General features: G+C 46.2%; 1 protein-coding gene across 1 annotated transcript in view; it reads right to left on the reverse strand.

Annotated features, from left to right (window-relative positions):
- The window catches only part of Slc22a15 (solute carrier family 22 member 15), a 56,940-nt gene that overhangs the window by 2,378 nt on the left and 40,956 nt on the right, over positions 1–13,606 (reverse strand). The window contains 4 exon segments of the mRNA XM_051165461.1: positions 170–242; positions 1,747–1,867; positions 10,925–11,010; positions 13,446–13,586. Coding sequence (XP_051021418.1) covers positions 170–242; positions 1,747–1,867; positions 10,925–11,010; positions 13,446–13,586 — 421 coding nt within the window.

Consider the following 13,606-nt stretch of genomic DNA (forward strand, 5'->3'; position numbering starts at 1 on the left):
AGTCCATCTGCCCTGACAGCGTAGTGGACTCTTCATCAGAAAAGCACAGGATTCACATTTGTGTATCTGCTCTTGACCGAACCTGTTCGGTACCTCTTTCTACACAAAAGAACAAGTGAGTTCCAAAGCAGAGGCCCAAGAAGAACAGAACCAGGAGGTACAAACCAACCAGTGAGGGGATGAAGGGAGCAATGATGCCACCAACTCGGGAGAACATGGAGCACGTTCCAAGACCAACATTCCTGGAAGGCAGAAGAAAAAAAGGCAAATTAATTAAGTAAGTAAAAGCACTACGTTTCAGGGGAACAATTTAAAGATCCTGGGCAGGAAGAATACAGTGAGCCCAAAATTGTAAATTCCTAAGTAGAAGGTATAGTGACTTTTCTCTGAGGCCGAAGCCACCCTATCTGACGTCACTAGACACACGAGGCTTCTCAGTACCTGAAATGTGACTCATGGGGATAAGGAAGTGAACTTCTATTTTAAAATCAAGTCTTGCTATGGTGACCCTCGCTGGTCTGGAACAGTGGCAATCCCCTACCTCTTCCTCTGAGCTCTTGGAACTGAAAATGTGAGCCCCTATGCTCGGCAGAAAGTAACTTTTTAAAAAAGACTTATATATTTTCATGTATATGAGTGTTTTGACTGTAATGCATGTGCACTGTGGGCAATTAGAAGGAGGTTTTGTGTCCCCTGAGACAGGATTTACGGTTGTGAGCTGCCATGTGGGTGGCGGGGAGTGGATCTGGACACAGGAACAGTCAAGGCTCCTTAACCACAGACCTATCTCTGATTTCTGCAGTTATAATTGATTTAAATAGTCACAGGAGGCTAACAGGTGCCATACTAGACAGAAGATGGTATGGAACGAGCATCGGAGTCTGTCTCAGAGAAAATAATTTAGTTCCTCTATCAGTTAACACAGCCGGAGAACCAGGGCTCCGGGAGCCAAAAACTTTGGCCGGTTTTTTTTTAAACTCAGCTAACTATTGAAAGCCAAATGTATAAAGTAAGGTGTGTGTCCTGTCAGGCAACCTAGAACAGCATGAATAGTTTAGGCAGAAAAGGTAGAGAGGGAGCAGAGAGAGTGGTACTATTTCCAGATAGAATGGCCACCGGGTTCTGTGGCAGCCTTCCTATCAGCATAAAAAGTGTCCCTGTGCGGATGGCATGGCACCCAAGTCACAGCACAGGTCACAGAAACAATCGAGGATGAGCAGACAAGAGCAGACGCAGCTGTTTCTAGGAAGAGACTTCAAGTCAATGAGCAGAAAGCATCCCTAGGCCTCTTGCTTGAGGGAAGGGAGGGGGTTCTTTAAAACGATGCTTAAGGAAGGCTGGCAAAGGGCTGGCACAGGGCTGGCACAGGGAGGACCAGCCCAGGGCGTGGGAGCACAGCGGAGGCTGCAGCCTCATCTCGATTGTGGGTTTGCTCTTGTCTTCATGAGGGGATATTAGGACAGGAGACGTTCTTTCTTACATAAGCATGCACTCACCACGCACCTAAAACGACTGGCCCTCTGAAACTGCAAGCACGCCCCCAGGTAAATGCTTCCTTTCGTAAGGGTTGCCTTGGCCACTGTGTCTCTCACAGCCGTGGAACAGCGACTAAGACAATGGGGGACTACATGCTCTTTTGATTGACACGTGCCCCCCTAAAGGTAGGGAAGGCCATCTCTGCCCTTAAAAGCACACTCGACAGAGCCTTGGTGGTGTGAATGGGGCGCGGCAAGATGAGGCCCATACCTGATGACAGTGGGGTACAGCTCAGAGGTATAGATGTAAACAATGTTGAAGGCAGCACTGATTGTCAGCTTCCCCAGCAGGGACAAGGAATGGCTGTTGACCACTGCAAACACACCTGTGCCTGAGGAGGACAGACAGCGCTCGTCAAGTCCGCGGTAAGAACTGTCAGCACACGGGTTTTTGTGGGACACTCAAAACCTAAGATATTGAAAGTATTCCACTGAAGTGAGTGAGGGGTAAGGGCAGGAAAGTTTTGAAGGAAGATATGACAGTGCTCTATAGAGAACAAAAGGTGAAAGAAATTTGGGGAAACATAGCTTTTTTTCTTCTCAATTTCTTGCTTGGGCCATTAACTGGGATTTAGATTTTAATTTCTTAATCTATTTACATAACATGCAAAAGTAGTCTGGTTTCATATCCTTACTAAAATACTATTGATTATCCTGTGGCTCTTTCCTTTATTGACGGGGATTCTACAGTTGGTGCCTGTCAAGCACACTGAATGCCTCCCCCTTCAAAAATCTACACACCTCTGCCTTCAAAAGAGCAATTTTCTCCTTGTGAAAAGAAAAACAATTCTCAAACTTTCTCTGCCTCCTCCTGTCTCCATCAGACTTGCCACTGCACTCCTCCCTGACTCCCAGTATTCCAGTCGGCTGCCTTCCTCTCCCTGAAGTCCTACTCGGGAAGGCCGGCAGCACTGTCTCAATCACCAATGTCTCTTCTTGACATTTCTACTAAATAGAAGACCTTGTCCCTTCCTTGGGACTTTGTGGCTCATGTAAGCCCTTCTTCCCTTAATACCTCAATGAAGCAGTCGCTCCTCCTGTGCCTGCCACTGACTCTACCTTCCAGTCCATCAACAGGCATGCCTCAAACTCAAGCACTCTCTCGTCACTCCATCTTCTTTGCCAAAAGTATATTTCAAGGCTCAAGCTAAGGTTGGTGTCTTATTTATAACTGTCAGAGTGACAGAATTCCCTGTCGAATAGGGCACACAGTTGATCACTAAGTATGTGTTGAGCTAAAAGGTGCTAAGACTCCAACTGACATGCATGTGGTAGGGAGAACCTGTGTTGCTGCTGCCTCAGCTATCAACAAGGAGGGCTTAGCACATGCCTCGTTCAAAATCTTGTTCGCCTCCCGCTTGACTGTGGGACTCAGCTCCATCTACTTTTAATATGGCGTCACGAAAGCAAGAACAGGCATATTAAACATGTGAGGCTACACTCAATGCTGCCAAGATATTTTGTGGTGACATTGGCTAGTGTTAGTTATATATTTAAGCTACAAGGTCTCTCTAGAAAGACAAGCCGTGCCTGCCAGCACTTGCTCCAAGGTATGTTCCTAGCACTCTGATCTCACTTCCTCTGGTAGCAGTTTAATGAGATTATTCACATGGCATTTAAACCAGTAATGAGGATACATGAGCCTCTTCGCTATTTTTTAGAAAACTGCATCAGGAAAAGATATTGAGTAGCACTGACGAAAACAAAAATGTAATTGTTTGTGTAAACTGAAATTCCTCAAAAACAGACAAGCAAGACACCCAAGTGGAAGACCCTACACGTAGGGAATGACTGGCTGGAACTTTGTAATTGTGGAGCATTAGACGCACAGTGCAATTCGCAGGCTGTCTTTAGCACCCTCATTTGCCACCCCTGTGTTTGAGCTAATACCCATAGCAGAATTGCTGCTGGAACCCATCTGCCTGTGGTCTCCACAAATGTAACTGGTAGCATATTTATTACTTTTTTTCCCTCTGTGACCAGTAAAAGCCTATGTGATTGCTTTTTCCTTAACGGAACATGTTCCCCTGGGCAACTATGTAGGTTCCTGGACAAAGGCCATTCACTTTTGTCTCAAGAATAACATATCTCTTGTTCCCGTTGAGGAGTGTTGGCTTTTTACTGCAAATGGTTTTTGGTACAGACAGATCCCCTCACACCCTGCCCCATGCACAGTGGCATCTTTCTAAACCACACAGTGGTACCCTACATCTTTACTAACAGGGCAGAGGATTGCCATCCACACAGAGGACACAAAGATGATCACTAGCCCCACAGGGTCCAAAGCTGCAAGAGGATTCCCTTGTGATGGTGGAAGACACCCCCAGCAGTAGCTCATGACGGGAGCCTGGTTCTGACCATCGGCCAAAGCCACCCCATCTGCTGCTTGTACCTTCTCTCCTCTGCTCCTGTCAACACACCTGCAGTACCCCTACAGGGGAACCCACCTCTCCCCCAAGATGGCTTATGTCAACAGCAGACAGCTTTCTTTGTTAAGGTTCCTGCTTGTGCAGCTGCTGGCCTGCTGGCTTTGTTCCCGAAGGCTCCACAGCCACTGAGCCAGTGCCCTGCCTTCCTGACCTACATTCCTAGTCACTCTCAGTGAGTGGTCAAAGTATTGTTTGGGGGTAAAAAAGGAAGTGATTTAAAGGGGAAGTTAAAATGAAATTGTGGGTTTTAAAAAGTAGATTTTTGCATAACGCTTTCATTGTGCCACACTCCTTGAGGTCATAACTTAGCTCCAACAATGCAACTATGTGTTCAGGACTCTTTTAAGCCTCTTGGAGCCATTGGAATAAATGTCTCTTTTGTCCACTTATCATTGAATTGTAAGATACCATTCTCTATTTTTGATTCAATCTTTCCCGATGTATGTATGTATGTATGTATGTATGTATGTATGTATGTATGTATGTGTATATATACATGTGTGTGTGTGTGTGTGTGTGTGTGTGTATTGTGAATAGGTTCACATTCCTCTGTGGCTCAGGTTGAACTCCTGGTTCCAATTAGCAAAATTTCATCTCAGTCATTCTCTTCTTTCACTGGATGATCATAAGGAAATTTGTTTTATTTTGCTGTGTTGAGAGATAGGCAGGGTTACAGGCAGCCCAGGCTGTCCTTGAACTTGCTATGTAGCCAAGGATGACCTTGAACTCTCTCCCTCTTCCTGAGTGCTGGGATTACAGGTGCCCAGCTAGATTTTATTCAATTAAAAATTTTTATTACGGTGAAGAGTCTCTTTTGCTATGACTACGGATGTCCTCTTCTGTGGCGTCCAGTCTCCTGTCAATCCCCTCTCTGTGCTGCTTTTGCGTGCTGCCTGATTCCTCTCTAGATACTCGGTGCACATCTTCTTTATGGCCTCATTTTTCTGCTCATTCCAGGAAATTATAATAGCTTCTTGGACTTGTCTGCTTAAATGCACAGAATGGATATAGTAGCTGCTTGGGCACTCTTCCACTTAGACGCATGGGACACAGTCACAGCCCCTGCTTGGATGCTCTGGCCTCCTTGTTTTATCACCCGTGCACCTCTGGGTTGTTTCTGCCGATTTCTTCCCTTGTGTGGAGGTTTTCTCCTGCTTATCCATGCCTGGAAATTGTGACTGAAAGCCGTGCGAGGCTGTTCCCTGGTTAGGCTTCATTAGTGTCTTTTAAACGCTACTTTGACTTTGCTCTGTGATGCAGCTCAGTTACTCAGAATCAGCTGATCCTGCAGTGTTTGTGTTGAGCACTCTTAGGACCAGCAGCTTTTCCCGGTTGGTCCAGGCTGTCTTCTCTGATGATTGGTTCCTGTCTAGCTGAAGGTTGCACGAAGCACTCATGGCCCTGAGTTCTAGTGACGGCTGGGCCTGCTACTGTCTGACAGTGTCCCCCTCTCCTATCTCCCTTCTCAGTGCAAGCCCATGACCTTCCCCACTCCTGTCTACCGGTCCTCCCCAGTTCTATCTCATGATCCTCCCGACTCATGCCTGGCAGCCCTCCCCAGTGCTCCTCATTTGCGTTGCTCCTCCCCACTCTTGTCTGGTACTTTTCTCCTGTCCTCTGGATTTGCCTCCACTGCATGTACAGGGAGGGCATGGAGGATTTTTCTGAAGATCGTTGAGGGTCTTGCTCTCTGTGTTTTCCTTCTCTCAGTACTTTTGCCCAGCAATGTCTAGCCACCTTAATATCTATTTCTCAATGTCTTTGCCTAGCAACTTCTAGACACCTTAATATCTATTTCATTGATTCAGTTAGTTGCCAAGATTGGCTGCACTTCCCTCTCTGCCCTGTGGCCTGGAGACCCTGAGCGAGGACCCTCTTGGAGCCCACTCTTCTTAGTCCTTCTGCCTGGTATTATTGCCGGATGCAGCCTGTTGTCCAATGGCTGAATATGAACATTTTAATGAACATTTTGTAGTTATAAAGGATTTATAATTTAAAGCAAGAAGGTGGCTGAAAGTTCAAGCACTTGTTACTTTTTCTGCGACATTGTTATTCATTAATTTTGGATCACTACGTTCCCTCATTAGACAGCCCCAAGCTGTCTGGGGCCAGGAAGTGGGTCTTGGTCGCAGACAGGACCTTGTATCCATAGATGCTGGAGAAGCTGGGACAGAGATGGGAGAGCGGGCTGAGGAAGGAGATGAGAACTGCTGGCACACACTCTTAGACTGTGAGGTTGCTGACCTGGCACATGCTCACATCTTCCAGAGAGGCCGCAGCTACATGAGCCTTACCCTCAGGCACTCAGTGCTAACCCTACCATCATCTCTTAAACCCTGGCTAACCCCAGCAGGCTTGGAGACTTAAGAACTGGCTCTAATCACAGCGGTAATGCTCAGACACCACGACATCACCATTTGTAATTACGATGATCAGTACATCTCCACTAGAGCTCTGGCTGAGTCTGTGAGTCAGGGAGGCCTGAAATGGCAACCCCTTGTTAGAAGGGTGGACACACTCCCTGACCAGCCTGAATTTTAGTTTCCTTATATGGTAAGTGACACATAATAATAACCTTCTGAATCCAGCACTTCATCAACACGCCAAATGGCAATTAATATTGTAAGATTAACTAGGACCCTCCTCTAAGCAAGAAGACAAACCAAGTAAGATGCCTGCTGACCAATCTGTGTAAACAAATGAGTAAGTGGCCCTGCCAGCATCCCTAGAGAAGAGTGTTCACCAGGAGGCTGACCAGGAAGGGAACACGTGGCTGGGGAGCTCGTCTCTAACACAGACTGAGGGTCTTTTTTTCCTCAAGTGCTTGGTCCATACGTGCTTCTGATTTGGGTAGACTTAGGAGCACATACATAGTGAGATGTCTTGGGGAAAGGACCCAGGCCTAAGCAGGAGATTTATATGTGATTTATAAACACTGTATACACTCAGCCAGGAGGCAGTTTCATACAACACTTTCAGTGCACTTGTGCTGTGACTCATCACGGGAGGTCAAACGTGGAATGTTCCACATGGGGCATCACGTTTGTTAGGGCACAAAATTCTCAGCGCTGAAGGTTTTTGGATTTTGGAACATTTTAGATTTCAGCTCTTTGGATTAGGGATATTCAACTTATAGTTATAAATCACAGGCTGCAAGACACTAAACATCTGGGTTTTTAGCATATTTTCTGTATCTCCTAGAGATATATTGTCACAATATCCACAAACACTCCCAGAAATTGAGAGCCACAATCAAATACAGATGCTAAAAAGAAGCCAGTGGGCAAAGGGCCCCTGAGCTGGCAGGAAGCGGAGAGCACAGGTGTGGAGTGCTGAGTGAGAAAGCTCAGGGAAACGAGCATGGTGGGGGAAATGAATGGTCTTCCTGCTCCCACAAGCCACTGGCAGACACTGCTAGGTCTCTTTCTTAATACATACTTACCAGAACGTAAGTTTAAAACTCTGGGGGGGGGAAAGGCAGATTTAAAATAAACAAAAAAAAATTTAAAGGGTAAATATAAATAGTTTAAAGAATTTTTAAAGCTCAAAGAGGAGTCCAGAAAGAATAGCAAAGGTTATACACAAAAAGTTGGCCATCTGTTCTCTCTTTAGCGATGAAGCAAATGAAGGGAAAACGGGCTCAAGCATCATGGGTAAGGATCATTCTAGCAGCCACGTCTCCTAAAACCAGAAATCATTAACTAAGGGGCATTATAGAGTTTCTTTCTTAGGAATCTTTAAAACTCGACAGGCTGTCCACTTTTTCTAAGCACAACAGCTGAGTTATATTCCCCAGCCTGTGGAAAACATTGCTCACTGTGTCTCAAGCCATGTCCACCAAAAGGCAAAATCCGCAGAGGGTTCCAGCAGCTCTCAGGAGAGCGGTGGCTGATGAGGGCTGGCTGACTGGGCAGGAGGCCACTCACGTGCTCGCCTTGGGTTTTTGTTTTGTTATTTATAATAGAGTTAACATTGCAGAAGGGTCGTGTGCTGAGTCTTAGAAGTGGTCTACCTGAATGTGCAAAGAAGCAAGAAGGAAAGAGAGAGAGAGAGCCCTTGGCCTGGCTTCCGGAAGTGGGATGAGGCTAGAAAACGCTTACGATAACAGGTCAAAGGTTTGCTCTCTGAGGTGATGCATCAATGCGGCTGCTGTGATACAGAACCATGTTCCCAAGTCACTTTCAGAAGACAAGGCTGTTATTTCCTGCCTTAGACAAGGGAAATGAGGAGCTGGCACTGGCAGAGGATAAGAAATGGGCAAACATCCTGGATTCTCTAGTTTCTGTGAGCTGACAAAAATCCCTGTCTAGTTGTGGTACAATACTGGCCTACATCACTGTTAAAGCTGAAGGACAGAGCTGGGCATGGTGGTGCATGCCTTTCATACCAGTACTTGTGAGGCAGAGGCAGGTGGATCTCTGTGAGTTCAAGGCCTACCTGGTCTACAAAGTGAGTCCAGGACAGCCAGGGCTACACAGAGAAACCTTGTCTCAAAAAACCCAAACAAACAAACAAAAATGCTGAGAGGCAGTATGTGTTCAGAGCACAGAACTTCAGGCGGTGACTGACAGTGGAGCAGGCACACTGAGGGTCAGGAAGTAAGGATGAGCAACCTGGAAGGCTCCAGATAAGAACCTGCAACAACTGAACCCCAAGGAGTAGCAACTTAGTAGAGGGGCACTTAACCTGCCGGTGCTCTGATGCTCTGATGGGGAAGGGACACTTCCTGCTTCCAGAAGTTACCAAATTGTAGTCAGACTATCGCCATGGTTCCCGTCCAGGGCACAGGAGCCATCTGACAGTGGTCAGAATACCAAAACTCAGCGCAGGGTGCAATTAGCCCACATCCCTTTGTAGCAAAGCTGTGAGGACCCTCCTCACTGAGAACCACATCTCTCTGGGCAGGAACTGTCGTGCCTCCAGAGTGCAAGTACCAACAAAGAAACACAAGAACCTATGTATCTACAGAATCTCTTTTTTATTGTTGAGAAAGTGTCTTGTTATGTAGCCCAGGCTTGCCTTCAATTTGCTACATAGCCCAGGTTGGCCTCAAACTTGGGGTCCTGCTGCTTCCTTCTCCTGAGTGCAAGCATACACTGTCACATCTGGCTTTACAAAATTCCTATGCAGGGGTAACTGTTAAATATGATGAAAAAGGGTTATTTATTTTAAATAGGGTCTCACGTATCTGACCTCAAACTTGTTACGTAGCCAAGGATGACCTTGAACTTCTGATCCTCCTGCCTTCATCTCCAGAGTTCTAGGATTACGGATTGGCCACCATGCCCAGGTTTCACGGTTTCCTGGAGCTTGAACCTAGGGTTTTGTGTAATACAAGAACTCTACCCAAAGGACTGCCTTCAGAATCTGTGTTGCTTAGCAAGCTGAAGAATTATAAAACCACTAGAGCATTTATTTATTTATTCACTTTACATCTCAATCATAGCCCATCCCTCCTCTACTTGCCATCTCACCCTCCCTTCCTCCACCTTCCTCCACTCCCCTGCCCTATTCCTTAGAGAAGGGGATCCCTTCCCTCCCAGCCCACCCCAGCTCATCAAGTTGCATTAGGACTGAGCACATCCTCTTCTCCTGTGGTCTGGGGAGGCTGCCCAGCCTGGGGGAAGTGACCAAAAAGTAGGCAATAGAGTGCGTGTCACAAACAGCCCCAGCTCCCCTTACTAGGGGACCCACATGAAGCCTGAATCGCCCATTGGTTACATCTGTGTAGGGGGCCTAGGTCCTGTCTATGCATGGTCCTTGGTTGGTGTTTCAGTCTCCACAGGCCCCTCTGGGCTCTGGTTGGTTGGCTTTTTTTGGTCTTGTTGTGGAGCTCTTGTCACCTGTGGGTCCTTCTATCCTTCCCTCTGTTTTTCCACAAGACTCCCTACATTTCACCCAATCTTTGGTTGTGAGTCTCAGCATCTGTTTCAATCCGCTGCTGGGTGGAGCCTCTCAGAGGATAGCTACGCTAGACTCCTATCCACAAGCATAGCAAGATATCGTTACTAGTGTCAGGGGTTGGCTCTCCCCCATGGAGTGGGTCTCAGGTTGGATCAGGTAGGTTGGACATTCCTAGTTTGTTTTTTTACGGCAGAGTCTCTCTGTGTAGTCCTGGCTGTCCTAGAACTTGCTCTATAGACCAGTCTGGCGTCCACACTCAGAGATCTGCCTGCCTCTTCCTCCCAAGTGCTCCCAGGATTAAAGGTGTCTGTCACTACCACCCAAATGTAAATTATTTTCAAAAGTGTGTGTGTGTGTGTGTGTGTGTATGTGTGTGTGTGTGTGTGTGTGTGTGTGTGTGTGTGTTCCACAGCATGAATGTGGACGTCAGAGAACAACTTGTAGGAGAGGTTCATTTTCATCATATAGATGCTTATGATCAAACTCAGGTCCTGAGGCTTTGCGCCAAGGGCCTTTACCAACTGAGTCATCCCAGCAGCCCTTAGTCCCTCTTGAAAAATGACCGCGAGCATAACCATTGTGATGGATGGTGAGTATTACTCTTACACTGTTGCTGTTATTATTACTAACATTGGGGTACCAGATGGAGACCTTTAGGGTCCACCATTAAGAACCAGTGCTCAGTCTCCAGCTTTGAGACTGGCCATAGTGTGCAGTTTCATTTGCAGCTCGGAAGGAGTCTCTTTCAGTGCAGAATGGGCCTTGGCCTTCCCCATCATCAAGTAAACAACTCTAACGTCACTAGTGCTGCATCCCAGACACCCCAGATGGTATCTTAATAGCGTAAAAGAATTAATAGCACACCTCCGAGGACACTATTCACCCAGAGAATAGTTCAGGCAATGCAAAGAACCCAGCCCATTAGAGCCCACACAATCGCTAAAGAATACGCAGTCACAGAAATGAAGCGCGGCATATGGTAATCCCTTTACTAAACCGAGGTTCATTGTAATAAAAGTGCTGTTCAAAATCCTCATGGAAATTTGAAAGGCATACCTCTTTTTTCTGGAAGAAACATCACAATAAGGCAGGCTAGTCCTCCGAGGCACAGAAACGCTGCTAGTGTCCGCTTCCGACCAAACCTGAACAATAAGACGAAATCACATTTCTCTCTCCAGGATCTTATAACGTTGTCGTCCCTTTCCTGCAACTTTCCCACTTAAATGTCCTCAATGCAATTTAAAAAAAAAAAAAAAAAAAAAAAGGAGTGTATAGCAAATGTAGCTGGCCAGGAGACAGATGAGGACATCATAAGCGTGAAAAGGGGGACCTCCTGGGTGGCAGGGTCAGATTGTGTACACAGGAAGGAATCCTTGTGTTCCCAAGAGTGTGCGCTGGGCAGGACTGCTGTGGCGCAGACCACCCATTACCTCTCTCAGCCCCAATAATACTCATGTAGGTGTGTGCTGTGCTACACGCTCCATCTTTTAGAGACTGGAGATGATAAAGGGAATGGAGGACTCTAGTTTGTTTTATTCTCTGGATACCCTACTCTTATGGCGTTGAAAGTTTAAAATACAAGGGTTCATGGGGCTTTTTTTTTTTTTTTTAATTTGTTGCTCTTTGTCTCAGTAGTTTAGAAATATAAACAAGAAAAGAATCCTTTTTTGTTTGTTTAGTTTTTGTTTTTTGTCTGTTTTTTTTTTTTTTTTTTTTTTTTCTTTCTGAGACAGGGTTTCTCTGTGTGGCCTAAGCTGTCCTGGACTCACTTTGTAGACTAGACAATCCACCTGCCTCTGCCTCCCAGAGTGCTGGGATTAAAGGCATGTGCCACAGCATCAGGCTGAAAAAAAAAGTCTTGTTAGTGTTTTCAATTCAAGTAAAACATACTACACACTTTAATTTACAAATAAAGTCTGGGCTTGGAAAAAAGATACTCCATTTACCTCCACTCTCCATGGACGAGCAATAGGCGAGGCCCCTCTGCTAGGAACTTCAGTATTTACTTGCAATTCTGATAACTAATTTGTCTGGGTACTTTTAGGATTACTGTTTTTAGACTAAGTACAAATGGAAGCTTGATTCCAAAGGCACTGTCCTCTCCCTTTCAGATTCCAGTCCTGCCTTAAGGCAGTGGCTGCTGTAAAGCAGGAAAGGTCTTTTTGACAGCTATTTTCTAGGTTATTTTTAATAGCTAGTATAGAATGGCTTTTGAGTGACATTGCTTATGATAGGCAAGCCCCAGGCATAGGCTACACCCATGAATAGCTTCCTGATGGTGCTAGAAGTGGCCGTCAGAGGCATACACAGGAACCTGTAGCTGCAAAAGAAGAGGATGTGCTCTTACAGGGATGATGTGTGTGATGGCTGTCCTGCTTTGACCATGAGATAAGTGATGGTCGCTAGCAGAGGACGCAAACAAGCCATGTGTAACACTCTGGGAGAAAACCCTCCAACCGAACAGAGACCTGCATTTGGGCTGCAGTGCTCTCAGCTGAAGCATACTGGCAAGTGTGGTGGCAGGCAAGTCAGGGCTGGACTATAAAGGACAGTAGAGCTCATGGCCCCAGTGCTTTTCTGGCCTTTTCCTTCAGCTCACTAGCCCACTCCTACTCTCAGCAATGTTTTACTCTTTACTTTTTTAAAAAAATAAAAATAAACAAGAACCTGGAATAGGTCGGCCTGGCACTTAGCACTTGTCTGTCTCCTGATTGTTCTCCTCATCCCCTTCAGATGCAGGCTAAAGGCTGAGCGTGTTTTCCTTGGCACCTGGGATGGCGCTGTGTCTCTGACCTCTGTGCAAAGCTCAAAGGCATGGCGTTCTCTCTATGTCCCCTCCGCCTGGACTTCCAGCTTGTCTGCCCTGTTATTTTTATCGGAAGTCTAATAAAACTGTTCTCAAGCTTCCTGCCATGTCTGTCCCCAAATTCTTTTTATTAATGAGGCTAATTAACCCCCAGAGGAATCTTGGTTTCCTGATTAATAGTAGCATGCTATGCAATGCTATAGTTTGGGTTGAAATGAAACCATCTAGACAATACGAAACGGAACAACTCAACTGTCCCTCACTTGCTAAGTAACAGAGGGAAAAACAGACAGACAAGGATGATCAGCTCTGGGTGTCTCTCCTTTGCTCACAGGCAGCAAAGGCAAGGCATGCTCTGCCCCTTCCAAGGAGTTCTTAGGAGGTAGGGAGCCTTTTTAGTTCTGTCAAATTTTGTCTTCCTGCTTAAAAGAACTTCTGAATTCTGAGTTAATGGGATTCTATCTGCATGGAGCTAGCAACCGCGTTGCTCAGGCCTGTGAATCTGCATCGACTACTCAACACCCCTGGGAAGGTGGTACCTTTTACACTGAGTTAAAGCCTACGTCACCACCCACATACACAAAACTCAAGAACTACTACAATAAAAGCAAGCTAACTGGCATTTGGCCTGAGAGAAACTCTGATGGACAGTGCTGGGCATGCACTGTCTGTGGGCAGAGAGCACAAGAACTGGGTGTGCCCATGTGGAAGAATGTGTGTGCACTACAATGCGTAGCCTCAATGTGAAGCCCCATTGTCATCCATACTCACCATCTTTGGTTAATCAGGTAGATGCAGAGAGGGTAGGATGGAATCTCTATAAGGCCAGATAAAGCCAGGTTGGCATAAATACTCCCCCCTAGGTCACCCGCACTCAGGGTGAGGCCATAGTACACCAAGCTGCACACGAACCTGCATCGGGGATCAAAAGA

This window comes from Acomys russatus, chromosome 23 (assembly GCF_903995435.1).
Source record: "Acomys russatus chromosome 23, mAcoRus1.1, whole genome shotgun sequence".
Lineage (NCBI taxonomy): Eukaryota > Metazoa > Chordata > Mammalia > Rodentia > Muridae > Acomys > Acomys russatus.